This window comes from Salvelinus namaycush, unplaced genomic scaffold, assembly GCF_016432855.1.
Source record: "Salvelinus namaycush isolate Seneca unplaced genomic scaffold, SaNama_1.0 Scaffold2099, whole genome shotgun sequence".
Classification (NCBI taxonomy): Eukaryota; Metazoa; Chordata; class Actinopteri; order Salmoniformes; family Salmonidae; genus Salvelinus; species Salvelinus namaycush.
In genome coordinates this window covers 2032-21716 of record NW_024058896.1, presented here as the reverse complement: position 1 = coordinate 21716, position 19685 = coordinate 2032, and the positions used below count along the sequence as shown (strand labels likewise).

The following is a 19685-nucleotide window of genomic DNA, read 5'->3' as shown; positions in this document are numbered from 1 at the left end:
AGGATCAGTATATAGTCAGTAGTAGGGGTTAGGATCAGTATATAGTCAGTAGTAGGGGTTGGGATCAGTATATAGTCAGTAGTAGGGGTTATGGGGTTAGGATCAGTATATAGTCAGTAGTAGGGGTTAGGATCAGTATATAGTCAGTAGTAGGGGTTAGGATCAGTATATAGTTAGTAGTAGGGGTTAGGATCAGTATATAGTCAGTAGTAGGGGTTAGGATCAGTATATAGTCAGTAGTAGGGGTTAGGATCAGTATATAGTCAGTAGTAGGGGTTAGGATCAGTATATAGTCAGTAGTAGGGGTTGGGATCAGTATATAGTCAGTAGTAGGGGTTGGGATCAGTATATAGTCAGTAGTAGGGGTTAGGATCAGTATATAGTCAGTAGTAGGGGTTATGGGGTTAGGATCAGTATATAGTCAGTAGTAGGGGTTAGGATCAGTATATAGTCAGTAGTAGGGGTTAGGATCAGTATATAGTCAGTAGTAGGGGTTAGGATCAGTATATAGTCAGTAGTAGGGGTTAGGATCAGTATATAGTCAGTAGTAGGGGTTGGGATCAGTATATAGTCAGTAGTAGGGGTTAGGATCAGTATATAGTCAGTAGTAGGGGTTAGGATCAGTATATAGTCAGTAGTAGGGGTTAGGATCAGTATATGCATACTACTTCACCCATGTTGGATGGTTCTCAACAAGCGCTCCAGGCTCCAGTGATTAATATGTCTAAGGGTCTATATCCCGAATGGCACCCTATTCCCTATATAGTGCATATAAGTCTCTGGTCAACAGTAGTGCACTATATAGGGAATAGGGTGCTTTTAGGATGACAACCTATGTTTTCTAGTGTGTTGTTAATGCTCTCTTACTCTGTGTGTTGTTCTGGCTCATTAACATTGAGACCTCTCTCCTCGTCTCTCTTCATCTCCAGATGTGATCGTGCTGATCAAGGCCGAGAGTGTTCACCTGTACTGTAACCCAGTCAACTACAGTTACCTGCTGCCCTACGTCTCCCACTGGAGGAACCTCACCATACACTGCATGAACCAGACAGAGGTTAGCTGTTACTGTAACCACATAGACTGTCTTACCAGGCAGAGGTTAGCTATTACTGTAACCAGATAGACTGTCTTACCAGGCAGAGGTTAGCTATTACTGTAATCACATAGACTGTCTTACCCAGGAAGAGGTTAGCTGTTACTGTAACCAGATAGACTGTCTTACCAGGCAGAGGTTAGCTATTACTGTAACCAGATAGACTGTCTTACCAGGCAGAGGTTAGCTATTACTGTAATCACATAGACTGTCTTACCCAGGAAGAGGTTAGCTGTTACTGTAACCAGATAGACTGTCTTACCAGGCAGAGGTTAGCTATTACTGTAATCACATACAGTTGAAGTTGGAAGTTTACATACACTTAGGTTGGAGTCATTAAAACTCGTTTTTCAACCACTCCACAAATTTCTTGTTAACAAACTACAGTTTTGGCAAGTCGGTTAGGACATCTACTTTGTGCATGACATGCCATTTTTCCCAACAATTCTTTACAGACAGGTTATTTAACTTATAATTCACCGTATCACAATTCCAGTGGGTCAGAAGTTTACATACACTAAGTTGACTGTGTCTTTAAACAGCTTAGAAAATTCCAGAAAATTATGTCATGGCTTTAGAAGCTTCTGATAGGCTAATTGACATCATTTGAGTCAATTGGAGGTGTACCCGTGGATGTATTTCAAGGCCTACCTTCAAACTCAGTGCCTCTTTGCTTGACATCATGGTAAAATCAAAAGAAATCAGCCAAGACCTCAGAAAAAAATTGTGGACCTCCACAAGTCTGGTTCATCCTTGGGAGCAATTTTCAAATGCCTGAAGGTACCACGTTCATCTGTACAAACAATAGTACACAAGTATAAACACCATGGGACCACGCAGCCGTCATACCGCTCAGGAAGGAGAGGCGTTCTGTCTCCTAGAGATGAACGTACTTTGGTGAGAAAAGTAAAAATCAATCCCAGAACAACAGCAAAGGACCTTGTGAAAATGCTGGAGGAAACAGGTACAAAAGTATCTATATCCACAGTAAAACGAGTTCAATATCGACATAACCTGAAAGGCCGATCAGCAAGGAAGAAGCCACTGCTCCAAAACCGCCATAAAAAAGCCAGACTACGGTTTGCAACTGCACATGGGGACAAAGATCGTACTTTTTGGAGAAATGTCCTCTGGTCTGATGAAACAAAAATAGAACTGTTTGGCCATAATGACCATCGTTATGTTTGGAGGAAAAAGGGGGAGGCTTGCAAGCCGAAGAACACCATCCCAACCGTGAAGCACGGGGGTGGCAGCATCATGTTGTGGGGTGCTTTGCTGCAGGAGGAACTGGTGCACTTCACAAAATAGATGGCATCATAAGGGAGGGAAATTATGTGGATATATTGAAGCAACATTTCAAGACATCAGTCAGGAAGTTAAAGCTTGGTCGCAAATGGGTCTTCCAAATGGACAATGACCCCAAGCATACGTCCAAAGTTGTGGCAAAATGGCTTAAGGACAACAAAGTAAAGGTATTGGAGTGGCCATCACAAAGCCCTGACCTCAATCCCATAGAAAATTTGTGGGCAGAACTGAAAAAGTGTGTGTGAGCAAGGAGGCCTACAAACCTGACTCAGTTACACCAGCTCTGTCAGGAGGAATGGGCCAACATTCACCCAACTTATTGTGGGAAGCTTGTGGAAGGCTACCCGAAACGTTTGACCCAAGTTAAACAATTTAAAGGCAATGCTACCAAGTACTAATTGAGTGCATGTAAACTTCTGACCCACTGGGAATGTGATGAAAATAATTAAATCTGAAATAAATAATTCTCTCTACTATTATTCTGACATTTCACATTCTTAAAATAAAGTGGTGATCCTAACTGACCTAAGACCGGGAATTTTTACGATGATTAAATATCAGGAATTGTGAAAAACAGAGTTTAAATGTATTTGGCTAAGGTGTATGTAAACTTCCGACTTCAACTGTAGACTGCCTAACCAGGCAGAGGTTAGTTCACTACTATAATCACATAGACTGCCTAACCAGGCAGATGTTAGTTCACTACTATAATCACATAGACTGCCTAACCAGGCAGAGGTTAGTTCACTACTATAATCACATAGACTGCCTAACCAGGCAGAGGTTAGTTCACTACTATAATCACATAGACTGCCTAACCAGGCAGAGGTTAGTTCACTACTATAATCACATAGACTGCCTAACCAGGCAGAGGTTAGTTCACTACTATAATCACATAGACTGCCTAACCAGGCAGAGGTTAGTTCACTACTATGATCACATAGACTGCCTAACCAGGCAGAGGTTAGTTCACTACTATAATCACATAGACTGCCTAACCAGGCAGAGGTTAGTTCACTACTATGATCACATAGACTGCCTAATCAGGCAGAGGTTAGTTCACTACTATGATCACATAGACTGCCTTACCCAGGCAGATGTTAGTTCACTACTATGATCACATAGACTGCCTTACCCAGGCAGATGTTAGCTTACTACCATCACACTTCTAAGTTCTCTTTCAAATTTTCAATTGATCAAGAAGTAAATAACAATCTTTTTATGTCTTGATTAGATGACCTAATTAATAGAAATGAGTTTCTATTTGTTTCCAAGCAGATACACAGGTCACTGTATGTTTCCTTAACCAAGCAGATACACAGGTCACTGTATGTTTCCTTAACCAAGCAGATACACAGGTCACTGTATGTTTCCTTAACCAAGCAGATACACAGGTCACTGTATGTTTCCTTAACCAAGCAGATACACAGGTCACTGTATGTTTCCTTAACCAAGCAGATACACAGGTCACTGCCTGTCTCCTTAACCAAGCAGATACACAGGTCACTGTATGTTTCCTTAACCAAGCAGATACACAGGTCACTGTATGTTTCCTTAACCAAGCAGATACACAGGTCACTGCCTGTCTCCTTAACCAAGCAGATACACAGGTCACTGTATGTTTCCTTAACCAAGCAGATACACAGGTCACTGTATGTTTCCTTAACCAAGCAGATACACAGGTCACTGCCTGTCTCCTTAACCAAGCAGATACACAGGTCACTGTATGTTTCCTTAACCAAGCAGATACACAGGTCACTGTATGTTTCCTTAACCAAGCAGATACACAGGTCACTGTATGTCTCCTTAACCAAGCAGATACACAGGTCACTGTATGTTTCCTTAACCAAGCAGATACACAGGTCACTGTATGTTTCCTTAACCAAGCAGATACACAGGTCACTGCCTGTCGCCTTAACCAAGCAGATACACAGGTCACTGTATGTCTCCTTAACCAAGCAGATACACAGGTCACTGCCTGTCTCCTTAACCAAGCAGATACACAGGTCACTGTATGCTCCTTAACCAAGCAGATACACAGGTCACTGCCTGTCTCCTTAACCAAGCAGATACACAGGTCACTGTATGTCTCCTTAACCAAGCAGATACACAGGTCACTGCCTGTCGCCTTAACCAAGCAGATACACAGGTCACTGCCTGTCTCCTTAACCAAGCAGATACACAGGTCACTGCCTGTCTCCTTAACCAAGCAGATACACAGGTCACTGCCTGTCTCCTTAACCACGCAGATACACAGGTCACTGTATGTTTCCTTAACCAAGCAGATACACAGGTCACTGTATGTCTCCTTAACCAAGCAGATACACAGGTCACTGCCTGTCTCCTTAACCAAGCAGATACACAGGTCACTGCCTGTCGCCTTAACCAAGCAGATACACAGGTCACTGTATGCTCCTTAACCAAGCAGATACACAGGTCACTGTATGCTCCTTAACCAAGCAGATACACAGGTCACTGTATGCTCCTTAACCAAGCAGATACACAGGTCACTGTATGCTCCTTAACCAAGCAGATACACAGGTCACTGTATGTCGCCTTAACCAAGCAGATACACAGGTCACTGTATGTTGCCTTAACCAAGCAGATACACAGGTCACTGTATGTCTCCTTAACCAAGCAGATACACAGGTCACTGCCTGTCGCCTTAACCAAGCAGATACACAGGTCACTGCCTGTCTCCTTAACCAAGCAGATACACAGGTCACTGTATGTTTCCTTAACCAAGCAGATACACAGGTCACTGCCTGTCTCCTTAACCAAGCAGATACACAGGTCACTGTATGTCTCCTTAACCAAGCAGATACACAGGTCACTGCCTGTCTCCTTAACCAAGCAGATACACATGTCACTGTATGTCGCCTTAACCAAGCAGATACACAGGTCACTGTATGTTGCCTTAACCAAGCAGATACACAGGTCACTGCCTGTCTCCTTAACCAAGCAGATACACAGGTCACTGTATGCTCCTTAACCAAGCAGATACACAGGTCACTGCCTGTCTCCTTAACCAAGCAGATACACAGGTCACTGCCTGTCTCCTTAACCAAGCAGATACACAGGTCACTGCCTGTCTCCTTAACCAAGCAGATACACATGTCACTGTATGTCGCCTTAACCAAGCAGATACACAGGTCACTGTATGTTGCCTTAACCAAGCAGATACACAGGTCACTGCCTGTCTCCTTAACCAAGCAGATACACAGGTCACTGTATGCTCCTTAACCAAGCAGATACACAGGTCACTGCCTGTCTCCTTAACCAAGCAGATACACAGGTCACTGCCTGTCTCCTTAACCAAGCAGATACACAGGTCACTGCCTGTCTCCTTAACCAAGCAGATACACAGGTCACTGTATGTTTCCTTAACCAAGCAGATACACAGGTCACTGCCTGTCTCCTTAACCAAGCAGATACACAGGTCACTGTATGTTTCCTTAACCAAGCAGATACACAGGTCACTGCCTGTCTCCTTAACCAAGCAGATACACAGGTCACTGCCTGTCTCCTTAACCAAGCAGATACACAGGTCACTGTATGTTTCCTTAACCAAGCAGATACACAGGTCACTGCCTGTCTCCTTAACCAAGCAGATACACAGGTCACTGTCTGTCTCCTTAACCAAGCAGATACACAGGTCACTGTATGCTCCTTAACCAAGCAGATACACAGGTCACTGCCTGTCTCCTTAACCAAGCAGATACACAGGTCACTGCCTGTCTCCTTAACCAAGCAGATACACAGGTCACTGCCTGTCTCCTTAACCAAGCAGATACACATGTCACTGTATGTTGCCTTAACCAAGCAGATACACAGGTCACTGTATGTTTCCTTAACCAAGCAGATACACAGGTCACTGCCTGTCTCCTTAACCAAGCAGATACACATGTCACTGTATGTCGCCTTAACCAAGCAGATACACAGGTCACTGTATGTTGCCTTAACCAAGCAGATACACAGGTCACTGCCTGTCTCCTTAACCAAGCAGATACACAGGTCACTGTATGCTCCTTAACCAAACAGATACACAGGTCACTGCCTGTCTCCTTAACCAAGCAGATACACAGGTCACTGCCTGTCTCCTTAACCAAGCAGATACACAGGTCACTGCCTGTCTCCTTAACCAAGCAGATACACAGGTCACTGTATGTTTCCTTAACCAAGCAGATACACAGGTCACTGCCTGTCTAAGTTGAATGTTGATTGTGTTCACTCCTGTTCTCTGCCCTCCTTCTTTGTTTTCCCCCTCATCTCCCCCTGCAGTATGAAGACGAGGAAGCATCGGAGGAGTTTAAGATCTCCAGCTTTGTGAGCATGGTTCAAGACTGCAGCCGTATAGGAGTTCCTTACAGCACCCAGGGTACAGTATAGTTACAGAGATTACATACTACATGTTACATGTACAGTACCTTTGGCAAGTATTCAGACCCCTTGACTTTTCCCACATTTTGTTACGTGTCGTGACTTTACTTTCATTAATCTGATGATTGTTATTTATTTAATCAACTAATTTGTTAACATATTTGTTAACATGATTTAAATTAATCATGTAACAATTAACTTATTAGGATTTGGGGCACCACGAGAGCGGTTGTTACCATCTCCCGAATTAAACTCTGAAGGTCTTTACCTATTCCATCCATAAAACAGTCAACGTATTAATCATAACATCATATCATCATTCTGAACAGTCGTAACCTCCTGCATCTGCAAAAAAAAAAACCCAGCCTTATGATTCAGTACTGATTCAGTAAAGACCTAAAAAACCAGCCTTATGATTCAGTACTGATTCAGTAAAGACCTAAAAAACCAGCCTTATGATTCAGTACTGATTCAGTAAAGACCTAAGCCTTATGATTCAGTACTGATTCAGTAAAGACCTAAAAAAACAGCCTTATGATTCAGTACTGATTCAGTAAAGACCTAAAAAAACAGCCTTATGATTCAGTACTGATTCAGTAAAGACCTAAAAAACCAGCCTTATGATTCAGTACTGATTCAGTAAAGACCTAAAAAAACAGCCTTATGATTCAGTACTGATTCAGTAAAGACCTAAAAAACCAGCCTTATGATTCAGTACTGATTCAGTAAAGACCTAAAAAACCAGCCTTATGATTCAGTACTGATTCAGTAAAGACCTAAGCCTTATGATTCAGTACTGATTCAGTAAAGACCTAAGCCTTATGATTCAGTACTGATTCAGTAAAGACCTAAGCCTTATGATTCAGTACTGATTCAGTAAAGACCTAAGTTGCAGAATGGCGCCGGATGAGATGGTTTTATGGGCTCCTAACCAATTGTGCCACTGTGTGTGTTTTTGTGTGTTATTTGTAACTTATTTTTGTACATAATGTTTCCGCCACCGTCTCTTTATGACCGAAAAATCGCTTTTGGATATCAGGACAAGAGATTACTCACCTCGAACTGGAAGAAGATTTTTTTCTTTAACGAGTCGGAGGCGAAGGATTTACTCCAGACACCTGACAAGGCTCAAATCCCCGTCATTCGCATGAGAAAGAGACGGAGATATCGAGGACATAGGTCGGGGTGCCTTGTAAGGATCCGACGGCGACTGGGTAATCTGCCTCTACCATCAGTCCTATTAGCCAACGTACAATAATTGGATAACAAAATAGACAAGCTACGTTCACGAATATCTTACCAATGGGACATTAAAGACTGTATTATGTTTCACCGAGTCGTGGCTGAACGACGACATGGATAACATACAGCTGGTGGGTTTACGCTGCATCGGCAATATAGAAGAGCTGCCTCTGGTAAGACAAGGGGTGCACCAGCTGTAAACAACAGCTGGTGCACGGAATCTAATATTAAGGAAGTCTCAAGGTTTTGCTCGCCTGAGGTAGAGTATCTCATGATAAGCTGTAGACCACATTATCTACCTAGAGCGTTTTCATCTGTATTTTTCGTAGCTGTCTTATTTACCACCACAAACCGATGGTGGCACTAAAACCTCACTCAATGAGCTGTATACGGCCATAAGCAAACAGGAAAACGCTCATCCAGAGGCGGCGCTCCTAGTGGCCGGGGACTTTAATGCAGGGAAAATCCGTTATACCTAATATCTACCAGCATGTTAAATGTGCAAAAAGGGGAAAAAAACTCTAGATCACTCTAGAGCACCTTTACTCCACACACAGAGACTTTGGCAAATCTGACCATAATTCTACCCTCCTGATTCCTGCATACAAACAAAAACTAAAGCAGGAAGCACCAGTGACTCATTCAAAAAATAAGTGGTCAGATGACGCAGATGCTAAGCTACAGGACTGTTTTTCTAGCACAGACTGGAATATGTTCTGGGATTCTTCCAATGGCATTGAGGAGTACACCACATTGGTCACTGGCTTCATCAATAAGTGCATCGAGGACGTCGTCCCCACAGTGACTGTATATACATACCCCAGCCAGAAGCCATGGATTACAGGCAACATTCGCACTGAGCTAAAGGGTAGAGCTGCCGCTTTCAAGGAGCGGGACTCTAACCCGGACGCTTATAAGAAATCCCGCTATGCCGTCCGACGAACCATTAAACAGGCAAATCGTAAATACAAGACTTAAGATTGAATCGTACTACACCAGCTCCGACGCTCGTCAGATGTGGCAGGGCTTGCAAACTATTACAGACGACAAAGGGAAGCACAGCTGTGAGCTGCCCAGCGACACGAGCCAACCAGACGAGCTAAATTACTTCTCATCTTCGAGGCAAGCAACGCTGAAGCATGCATGAGATCATCAGCTGTTCCGGATGACTGTGTGATAATGCTCTTCGTATTCGATGTGAGAGACTTTTAAACAGGTCAACATTCACAAGGCCGCAGGGCCAGACGGATTACCAGGACGTTTACTCCGAGCATGCTCTGACCAACTGGCAAATGCCAGTCGTTTGGTGCCAGGATAACAACCTCTCCCTTAACGTGATCAAGACATTCTTGTGGACTACAGGAAAAGGAAAAGGAAAAGGAGGACCGAGCACGCCGCTATTCTCATCGACAGGGCTTTAGTTGAGCAGGTTGAGAGCTTCAAGTTCCTTGGTGTCCACATCACCAACAAATTATCATGGTTCAAGCACACCAAGACAGTTGTGAAGAGGGCACGACAAAGCCTATTCCCCATCAGGAGACTGAAAAGATTTTGCATGGGTCTTCAGATCCTCAAAAAGTTCTACAGCTGCACAATCGAGAGCATCCTGACTGGTTGCATCACTGCCTGGTATGGAAACTGCTCGGCCTCCAGTTGCAAGGCACTACAGAGGGTAGTGCATATGGTCCAGTACATCACTGGGACCAAACTTCCTTCCGTCCAGGACCTCTATACCAGGCGGTGTCAGAGAAACGCCCTGAAAATTGTCAGACTCCAGCCACCCTAGTCATCGACTTGTTCTCTCTGCTACCGCACGGCAAGCGGTACTGGAGTGCCAAGTCTAGGTCAAAAAGGCTTCTTAGCAGCTTTTACCCACAAGCCATAAGGCTCCTGAACAGCTAATCAAATGGCTACCCAGACTATTTGCATTGTCCCCCTCTGACCTCCTCTTTTACACTGCTGCTACTCTCTGTTTATTATCTCTGCATAGTCACTTTAACTGTATCTACATGTATATATTACCTCAATTGTCTTGACTAACCGGTGTCCCCGCACTTTGACTCTGTACTGGTACCCCCTGTATATAGCCCCGCTATTGTTATTTACTGCTGCTCTTTAATTATTTTTTATTTTTTACTGATCTGTTTTATACTTAACCAACAATGCAGTTAAAAAAAACAATAGTGTTATGTGCTTTTAAGTAAGCATTTCTCTGTTAGGTCTATGCAAATACAATTTGATTTGATACTCAAATTGGTTAAATAATTTATTTACTAGCTAAGTAAATGATAACACAGGATAACAAACACACTTAATACATGAGAAAAAGGTCCCTAGTGGACTGACACAACATATGGCTTTTTACACAACGACATGGATAGAGAGAGAAAGAGACACTTATCGTTGATACGTTTTCAAAACTATTCTCACAGTAATCATATACTTTGCACACTAACCGCCGCCCATTTGGAATCAGAAATCATGAATGTATTTAAGTTTGATTTGTCTTTGTCCGTTGTGTAATCCTGAAAAGAACTACAGAGTTCACTCTGTTCCATTCGCTCCTGAAGTGCTGATTTGAAGATTGGCTAGCCAGCTGTGTTGATGGTTCCAGTGGGGTGATGAGAGTCGTGTACGACGGTGATTTGAGAAGAGTAGTACATTGGTCCCACTTAAATTCGTTTTTCTAGATATTTGACTTAGGACAGCTAATCAGCCATACCAGTGATTGTCCGAGAGGGGAGTTTTTTCCACCTGGTGTTGATAGTCAGAGTTTGGCAATGTTCTGGTCTAGTCTGGGAGGTGAGTTTATTTTCTTCACCTCGTGTTGCGGTTCAAAGTTCCAACCATTTCAAACGTGTAGCTACCGCCTCATGCTTTTATGCACTCTGGCCGAAGGGGGCGGTTCCGTCAGGCTGACACATTCTCTGACCTCACTTGGGGCGTGGCTACTTACTGTGCACAGTTTATAGGCGATAGATTATTTTATGGCTCCTAAAATCACATTCCTATCTTAAAACAAATACTTTCATAATTTGTCATATTTCATATACAGCGTTAAGGATGGAGACTTCATATCTGTAGTGTATAGACTTTTCTAGTTACAGTATTTCCTTTATAACCTTTTTAATGACATCACAAAATAAAAACTGATATGACATTAGTTTTCTATAGATCATCTCTGACCATTCCCCATGTTCTTATGTGAGAAATATTGTTCCAGTATTCGCTTTAGAAACTGTTAAGAGTATCGGCAGGAAGACTGTCTGTTAACCTGTCTGGCTCCGGCGTTCCACTAGCGGAACTCCTCCCACATTCCACTGAAAAGGCAGAGCGCGAAATTCAAAAGATATTTTTTAGAAATATTTAACTTTCACACATTAACAAGTCCAATACAGCAAATGAAAGATACACATCTTGTGAATCCAGTCAACATGTCCGATTTTTAAAATGTTTTACAGCGAAAACACCACATATATTTATGTTAGCTCACCACCAAATACAAAACAGGACAGACATTTTTCACAGCACAGGTAGCATGCACAAAGCCAACCTAACTAACCAAGAACCAACTTCATCAGATGACAGTCTTATAACATGTTATACAATAAATCTGTTTTGTTCGAAAAATGTGCATATTTGAGGTATAAATCAGTTTTACATTGCAGCTACCATCACAGCTACCGTCAGAAATAGAACCGAAGCAGCCAGAGTAATTACAGACACCAACGTCAAATACCTAAATACTCATCATAAAACATTTCTGAAAAATCGATGGTGTACAGCAAATTAAAGACAAACATCTTGTGAATCCAGCCAATATTTCCGATTTTTTAAAAGTGTTTTACAGCGAAAACACAATATAGCATTATATTAGCTTACTACAATAGCCTACCACACTACCGCATTCATTCATCAAGGCACGTTAGCGATAGCAATAGGCACGTTAGCGATAGGGAATAAACCAGCAAAAGATATTAATTTTCACTAACCTTCATAAACCTTCATCAGATGACAGGTTATACATACACTTATGTTTTGTTCGAAAATGTGCATATTTAGAGCTGAAATCAGTGGTTATACATTGTGCTAACGTAGCATCTTTTTCCCAGAATGTGCGGATATTTTTACGACACTCAACTATTCTGACCAAATAACTATTCATAAACGTTACTAGAAAATACATGTTGTATAGGAAATGATAGATACACTAGTTCTTAATGCAATCGCCGTGTTAGAATTCTAAAAATAACTTCATTACGACATACAGCTTAGTTATAGCGAGAGAGTACCCAAAATCTGGGCGCAAACGACTATTTCACATGTTCGACAGATATATGAAATAGCATCATAAAATGGGTCCTACTTTTGATGATCTTTCATCAGAATGTTGTACAAGGGGTCCTTTGTCCAGAACAATCGTTGTTTGGATTTAGAATGTCCTCTTCTCCAGTCAATTAGCATGGAAAGCTAGCAAAGTAGCGCGAAGCTCTCCTTCCTGAACAAAGGCACACAACGCAACACGCCTAACGTCCCGAATAAATTTCAATAATCTAATAAAACTATATTGAAAAAACATACTTTACGATGATATTGTCACATGTATCAAATAAAATCAAAGCCGGAGATATTAGTCGTCTATAACGGCAGCATTTCAGAAGGCAAAACCAGGTCCCTTCACGCTCTCTCCAGAAAACAGGAAACTGGTGACACGTTATGCCGAGAGCTTTTATTCGACCCCAGATCAAGTTATTCACTCCATTTTTTTCTCACTGCCTGTCGACATCTAGTGGAAGACGTATGAAGTGCATGTATACTGATATATATGAAGCCCATTTATAGGCAGGCCCTAGAACAGAGCATCGATTTCAGATTTTCCACTTCCTGTCAGGTAGTTTGCTCCAACTTGAGTTCTGTTTTACTCACAGATATAATTCAAACGGTTTTAGAAACTAGAGAGTGTTTTCTATCCAATTGTAATAATAATATGCATATTGTACGAGCAAGAATTGCCGTTTAAATTGGGCACGATTTTCCCCCAAAGTGAAAACAGCGCCCTCTGTCCTCAACAGGTTATTAACAAAGACATTCCTTTGGTTAATACTGGAGGGGGAGAGAAAGTCAACCCCCCCAGCAGCTCCCTCCCCCCTCTGTGGTTACTGTCTTCCACTGCCAAGCTGATTTGACCCATTCTGATCCTCACAGGACAGTAATGACATACGTTACAGCCTTATTCTAAAATAAGCAATCTACACACAATATCTTTATTATGACAAAGTGAAAACAGGTATTCATACCCTTTGCTATGAGACTCTAAGCTGAGCTCAGGTGCATCTTGTTTCCATTGATCATCCTTGAGATTTTTCTACAACTTGAGTGGAGTCCACCTGTGGTAAATTGATTGGACATCATTCGGAAAGGCACACACCTCTCTATATAAGGTCCCACAGTTGACAGTGCATGTTAGAGCAAAAACCAAGCCATGAGGTCGAAGGAATTATCTGTAGAGCTCTGAAACAGGATTGTGTTGAGGCACAGATCTGGGGGAAGGGTACCAAAAAAAATCTGCCGCATTGAAGATCACTAAGAACAGTGGCCTCCATCATTCTTAAATGGAAGAAGTTTGGAACCACCCAGACTTCCTAGATCTGGCCGCCCGGCCAAACTGAGCAATCGGGAGTCACTCCAGAGTTCCGATGTGGAGATGGGAGAACCTTCCAGAAGGATAGTGTGGCGGATGAATCAGAATTAGTTGGGTAACATAAGTAATTAAGATGTCATATCTGTATAATATTCTTATGTGATATACTTTTTATTAGAATGTATCCCTTTGGAATCTGGTGTTGGCAGTTGCACTTCTTCCCTCAGGGCTCAGTCACTTGGGGCCCAGAGAGGGGAGAGGTCAGGCTTGTCTTTCACATGTCCCTGGTGCTATGCAGAATATCATAAAGGGAAGAGGACAGGATGGAACATTGTCTTCATATGTGAAAGTATCTGTTAAACCATGTGAAGGGATGGCGTGATTAAGGGGGAACCAATTACTTGACTCCACAATGTCTGTGCGCAAGTCACTCCCCTCAGTGAGCTTGTCCAGGAGTGGGGAGAAGAGGGGGTTTACTTGAGATAGGAGTATCTAGAGTTGACAATTGAGTTATGCCTTGGATGAGGTAATGTTTTGGTACTATGAAGTACCAGGAACGAGATTAGAACCTCGTTTTAGAGACCAAACTGAGCGATAATTTATAGCGAATGCAATCTGGCGAAGGGATACTCCTTTCTTCAAGTAAAAGGCCCTTTGTGAAGAGTTCCTAAGATCGGTTGTTCGTCATGTAAGTTGAGAGGGGTGTATCTTGGCTATAAAAGATCTTTGTATTCTACTGTAGGGACTCTCAGAATTCATTATAGACACTGAATTGATCTGAGAGTCAAAGGGCTATTGTAAAGCTCATATTATTAAAGATGAAGTTTAAGTATAACTCTGACTGGTGTGTGGTTTGTAACTCTCCTCATTTGGTAATACAGGAAATTGCCATGACAATATCCATCTCTGCAGCACTCCACCAATCAAGCCTTTTTATGCTAGAGTGGCCAGACGGAAGCCACTCCTCAGTAAAAGGCACACGACAGCCCGCTTGGAGTTTGCCAAAAGGCACCTAATGACTCTCAGACCATGATAAACAATATTCTCTCGTCTGTTGAAACCAAGATTGAACTCTTTGGCCTGAATGCCAAGCGTCACATCTGGAGGAAACCTGGCACCATCCCTACGGTGAAGCATGGTGGTGGCAGCATCATGGTGTGGGGATGTTTTTCAGCAGCAGGGACTGGGAGACTAGTCATGATCGAGGGTAGGATGAACGGAGCAAAGTACAGAAAGATCCTTGATGAAAACCTGCTCCAGAGCGCTCAGGACAACGACCCTAAGCACACAGCCAAGACAACACAGGAGTGGCTCCAGGACAAGTCTCTGAATGTTCTTGAGTGGCCCAGCCAGAGCCCGAATTTGAGCCCGATTGAACATCTCTGGAGAGACCTTAAAATAGCTGTGCAGCAAAGCTCCCCATCCAACCTGACAGAGCTTGAGAGGATCTGCAGGGAAGAATGTGAGAAACTACCCAAATACAGGTGTGCCAAGCTTATAGCGTCATACCCGGGAAGACTCAAGGCTGTAATCGCTGCCAAAAAGGCTTCAACAAATTACTGAGTAAAGGGTCTGAATATTTATGAGATTGCAGTTAAAAAAATAAATATATATATATCTAAAAACCTGTGTTTGCTTTGTCGTTATGGGGTATTGTGTGTAGATTGATGAGGGGGGAAACTATTTAATACATTTTAGAGTAAGGCTGTAATGTGTTAAAAGTGAAGGTCTGAATACTTCCCGAATGCACTGTATTTACTCCTCCATAACTACTTCCTTGGTAACCAGTAAATACTCCTCTATAACTACCTCCTTGGTAACCAGGAGTTACTCCTCCATAACTACTTCCTTGGTAACCAGGAGTTACTCCTCCATAACTACTTCCTTGGTAACTAGTAATTACTCCTCTATAACTACTTCCTTGGTAACCAGGAGTTACTCCTCCATAACTACTTCCTTGGCAACCAGTAATTACTCCTCTATAACTACTTCCTTGGTAACCAGTAATTACTCCTCCATAACTACTTCCTTGGTAACCAGGAGTTACTCCTCTATAACTACTTCCTTGGTAACCAGTAATTACTCCTCTATAACTACTTCCTTGGTAACCAGTAATTACTCCTCTATAACTACTTCCTTGGTAACCAGGAGTTACTCCTCCATAACTACTTCCTTGGTAACCAGGAGTTACTCCTCTATAACGACCTCCTTGGTAACCAGTAAATACTCCTCCATAACTACTTCCTTGGTAACCAGGAGTTACTCCTCTATAACTACCTCCTTGGTTACCAGTAAATACTCCTCTATAACTACCTCCTTGGTTACCAGGAGTTACTCCTCTATAACTACCTCCTTGGTAACCAGTAAATACTTCTCTATAGCTACCTCCTTGGTAACCAGTAAATACTCCTCCATAACTACTTCCTTGGTAACCAGGAGTTACTCCTCTATAACTACCTCCTTGGTAACCAGGAGTTACTCCTCCATAACTACCTCCTTGGTTACCAGTAATTACTCCTCTATAACTACCTCCTTGGTTACCAGTAATTACTCCTCTATAACTACCTCATTTGTTACCAGTAATTACTCCTCTATAACTACCTCCTTGGTTACCAGTAATTACTCCTCTATAACTACCTCCTTGGTAACCAGGAGTTACTCCTCCATAACTACTTCCTTGGTAACCAGGAGTTACTCCTCCATAACTACTTCCTTGGTAACCAGGAGTTACTCCTCCATAACTACTTCCTTGGTAACTAGTAATTACTCCTCTATAACTACTTCCTTGGTTACCAGGAGTTACTCCTCCATAACTACCTCCTTGGTAACCAGGAGTTACTCCTCCATAACTACTTCCTTGGTAACCAGGAGTTACTCCTCCATAACTACTTCCTTGGTAACCAGGAGTTACTCCTCCATAACTACCTCCTTGGTAACCAGTAATTACTCCTCTATAACTACCTCCTTGGTAACCAGTAATTACTCCTCTATAACTACCTCCTTGGTTACCAGTAATTACTCCTCTATAACTACCTCCTTGGTAACCAGGAGTTACTCCTCCATAACTACTTCCTTGGTAACCAGGAGTTACTCCTCCATAACTACCTCCTTGGTTACCAGTAAATACTCCTCTATAACTACCTCCTTGGTAACCAGTAATTACTCCTCTATAACTACCTCCTTGGTTACCAGGAGTTACTCTTCCATAACTACCTCCTTGGTTACCAGTAATTACTCCTCTATAGCTACCTCCTTGGTTACCAGTAATTACTCCTCTATAACTACCTCCTTGGTAACCAGTAATTACTCCTCTATAACTACCTCCTTGGTAACCAGTAATTACTCCTCTATAACTACCTCCTTGGTAACCAGTAATTACTCCTCTATAACTACCTCCTTGGTTACCAGTAATTACTCCTCCATAACTACCCCCTTGGTTACCAGTAATTACTCCTCTATAACTACCTCCTTGGTAACCAGGAGTTACTCCTCCATAACTACCTCCTTGGTTACCAGTAATTACTCCTCTATAACTACCTCCTTGGTAACCAGTAATTACTCCTCTATAACTACCTCCTTGGTAACCAGTAATTACTCCTCTATAACTACCTCCTTGGTTACCAGTAATTACTCCTCTATAACTACCTCCTTGGTAACCAGTAATTACTCCTCCATAACTACCTCCTTGGTTACCAGTAATTACTCCTCTATAACTACCTCCTTGGTTACCAGTAATTACTCCTCTATAACTACCTCCTTGGTAACCAGTAATTACTCCTCTATAACTACCTCCTTGGTTACCAGTAATTACTCCTCTATAACTACCTCCTTGGTTACCAGTAATTACTCCTCTATAACTACCTCCTTGGTTACCAGTAATTACTCCTCTATAACTACCTCCTTGGTTACCAGTAATTACTCCTCTATAACTACCTCCTTGGTAACCAGGAGTTACTCCTCCATAACTACCTCCTTGGTTACCAGTAATTACTCCTCTATAACTACCTCCTGGGTTACCAGTAAATACTCCTCTATAACTACCTCCTTGGTTACCAGTAATTACTCCTCTATAACTACCTCCTTGGTTACCAGTAATTACTCCTCTATAACTACCTCCTTGGTTACCAGTAATTACTCCTCTATAACTACCTCCTTGGTTACCAGTAATTACTCCTCTATAACTACCTCCTTGGTAACCAGGAGTTACTCCTCTATAACTACCTCCTTGGTAACCAGTAATTACTCCTCTATAACTACCTCCTTGGTAACCAGTAATTACTCCTCTAGAACTACCTCCTTGGTAACCAGTAATTACTCCTCTATAACTACCTCCTTGGTTACCAGTAATTACTCCTCTATAACTACCTCCTTGGTAACCAGTAATTACTCCTCTATAACTACCTCCTTGGTTACCAGTAATTACTCCTCTATAACTACCTCCTTGGTAACCAGTAATTACTCCTCTATAACTACCTCCTTGGTAACCAGTAATTACTCCTCTAGAACTACCTCCTTGGTAACCAGTAATTGCTTAACAGCCTCCGACGTGACTTCAATTGTTCCACTTATGTAATGAAGCAAACAACTAATTGAACAATGTTAACATAATTGAACTGTAACCAGCAACTTGTTTTATAGTGTGACGATTTGGGATGTGTTGTGCTTATATGTAAATGAGAAACTGTGCTGTTTCAGGCCACATCCAGACGTTTGACATGTTTATGATAGAGAAGTGGCCCATCATTCAGGCCTTCGCTCTGGAGGGGATCGGTGGAGGAAGCTTCTTCACCATGAAATACAAGGTACCTCACTCGATATTACTAATACAAATTGTAGGTGGAATTTGTCTAACCTTACATCCATGGCAGAATAGTTAGTAAAATAATGACATCTCCATTTAATTTGAATGGTACTCAATAGTTGCCTGACGACTCAAACTAAATTCGCTACATACTTCAGTCTTAGACATTTGTGGTGACGAGGGGCGTTGTACAAAACAAAGTCATCAGCAATTGGATCATCTATAACCAATCAGAGTATCAAAGCCAATGACACATTTTCTAAACACTGCTTTACCCACTTGAGTTCTGGCTCTGACCCAACCTATCTGTCTGCGACCAATCAGAATGGTTAGAATGTGTTTGCATTATAATAATCGTCAGGGAGGTACTCGGATCCAGACTCATTGCAGAGAAGAAACTGTGGGCCTGGCGTTGCATTTGGCCGTAGCAAGGAGTTTGGGTTACTTCTCGGAAATGGTTGATTGGATGTGTGTCCTGTGCTGTGTGTTCCAGTTGATGGACATTAGTGAGAAGCTGTGGCAGACCTACACCAGATTGGACCCTGTCTCCCTAGACAACCTGCTGACTGAGGTAACCATTCTGAGCTTGAACGCACCACACACCTGTGAGTAGATGTTGGAACAGGACCGTTGGACCAGCGTGTTGTAATGGCCACACTGACTCTGGTATGGTGTCTCTTCCAGGACCTGGTGTTGTTTGAGAAGCAGTGGAGCAGTTTCTTCTCCAGCTTTGACATTGAGAGCCATCTGTCTATCCTGGAGCTGTCTGAGGCTCAGGCAGGGGAGGTAACTTAACACTAGAACCGCTAAAGCAGTCTAATCAAATTGTATTGGTCACATTCACATGGTCAGCAGATGTTATTGGTCACATACACAGGTATGGTACCAGGGATGGAGTTATGACCCGGTACTAGGGATGGAGATATGACCAGGTACTAGGGATGGAGATATGACCAGGTACTAGAGATGGAGATATGACCAGGTACTAGAAATGGAGATATGACCAGGTACTAGGGATGGAGATATGACCAGGTACTAGGGATGGAGATATGACCAGGTACTAGGGATGGAGATATGACCAGGTACTAGAGATGGAGATATGACTAGGGATGGAGATATGACCAGGTACTAGGGATGGAGATATGACCAGGTACTAGGGATGGAGAAATGACCAGGTACTAGGGATGGAGATATGACCAGGTACTAGGGATGGAGATATGACT

General features: G+C 42.4%; 1 protein-coding gene across 1 annotated transcript; it reads left to right on the top strand.

Moving 5' to 3' along the window:
• Positions 1 to 675: 675 nt before the first annotated feature.
• On the top strand, positions 676 to 19248 carry cunh20orf194 (chromosome unknown C20orf194 homolog; the record flags this gene model as incomplete). The annotated part of the gene is made up of 6 exons (XM_038984038.1): positions 676 to 730; positions 930 to 1054; positions 6680 to 6776; positions 18357 to 18463; positions 18956 to 19033; positions 19147 to 19248. Coding segments are annotated over exons 1-6 (564 nt in total), but the record flags the coding sequence as incomplete, so codon positions are not given.
• Between the last annotated feature and the right edge of the window lie 437 nt (positions 19249 to 19685).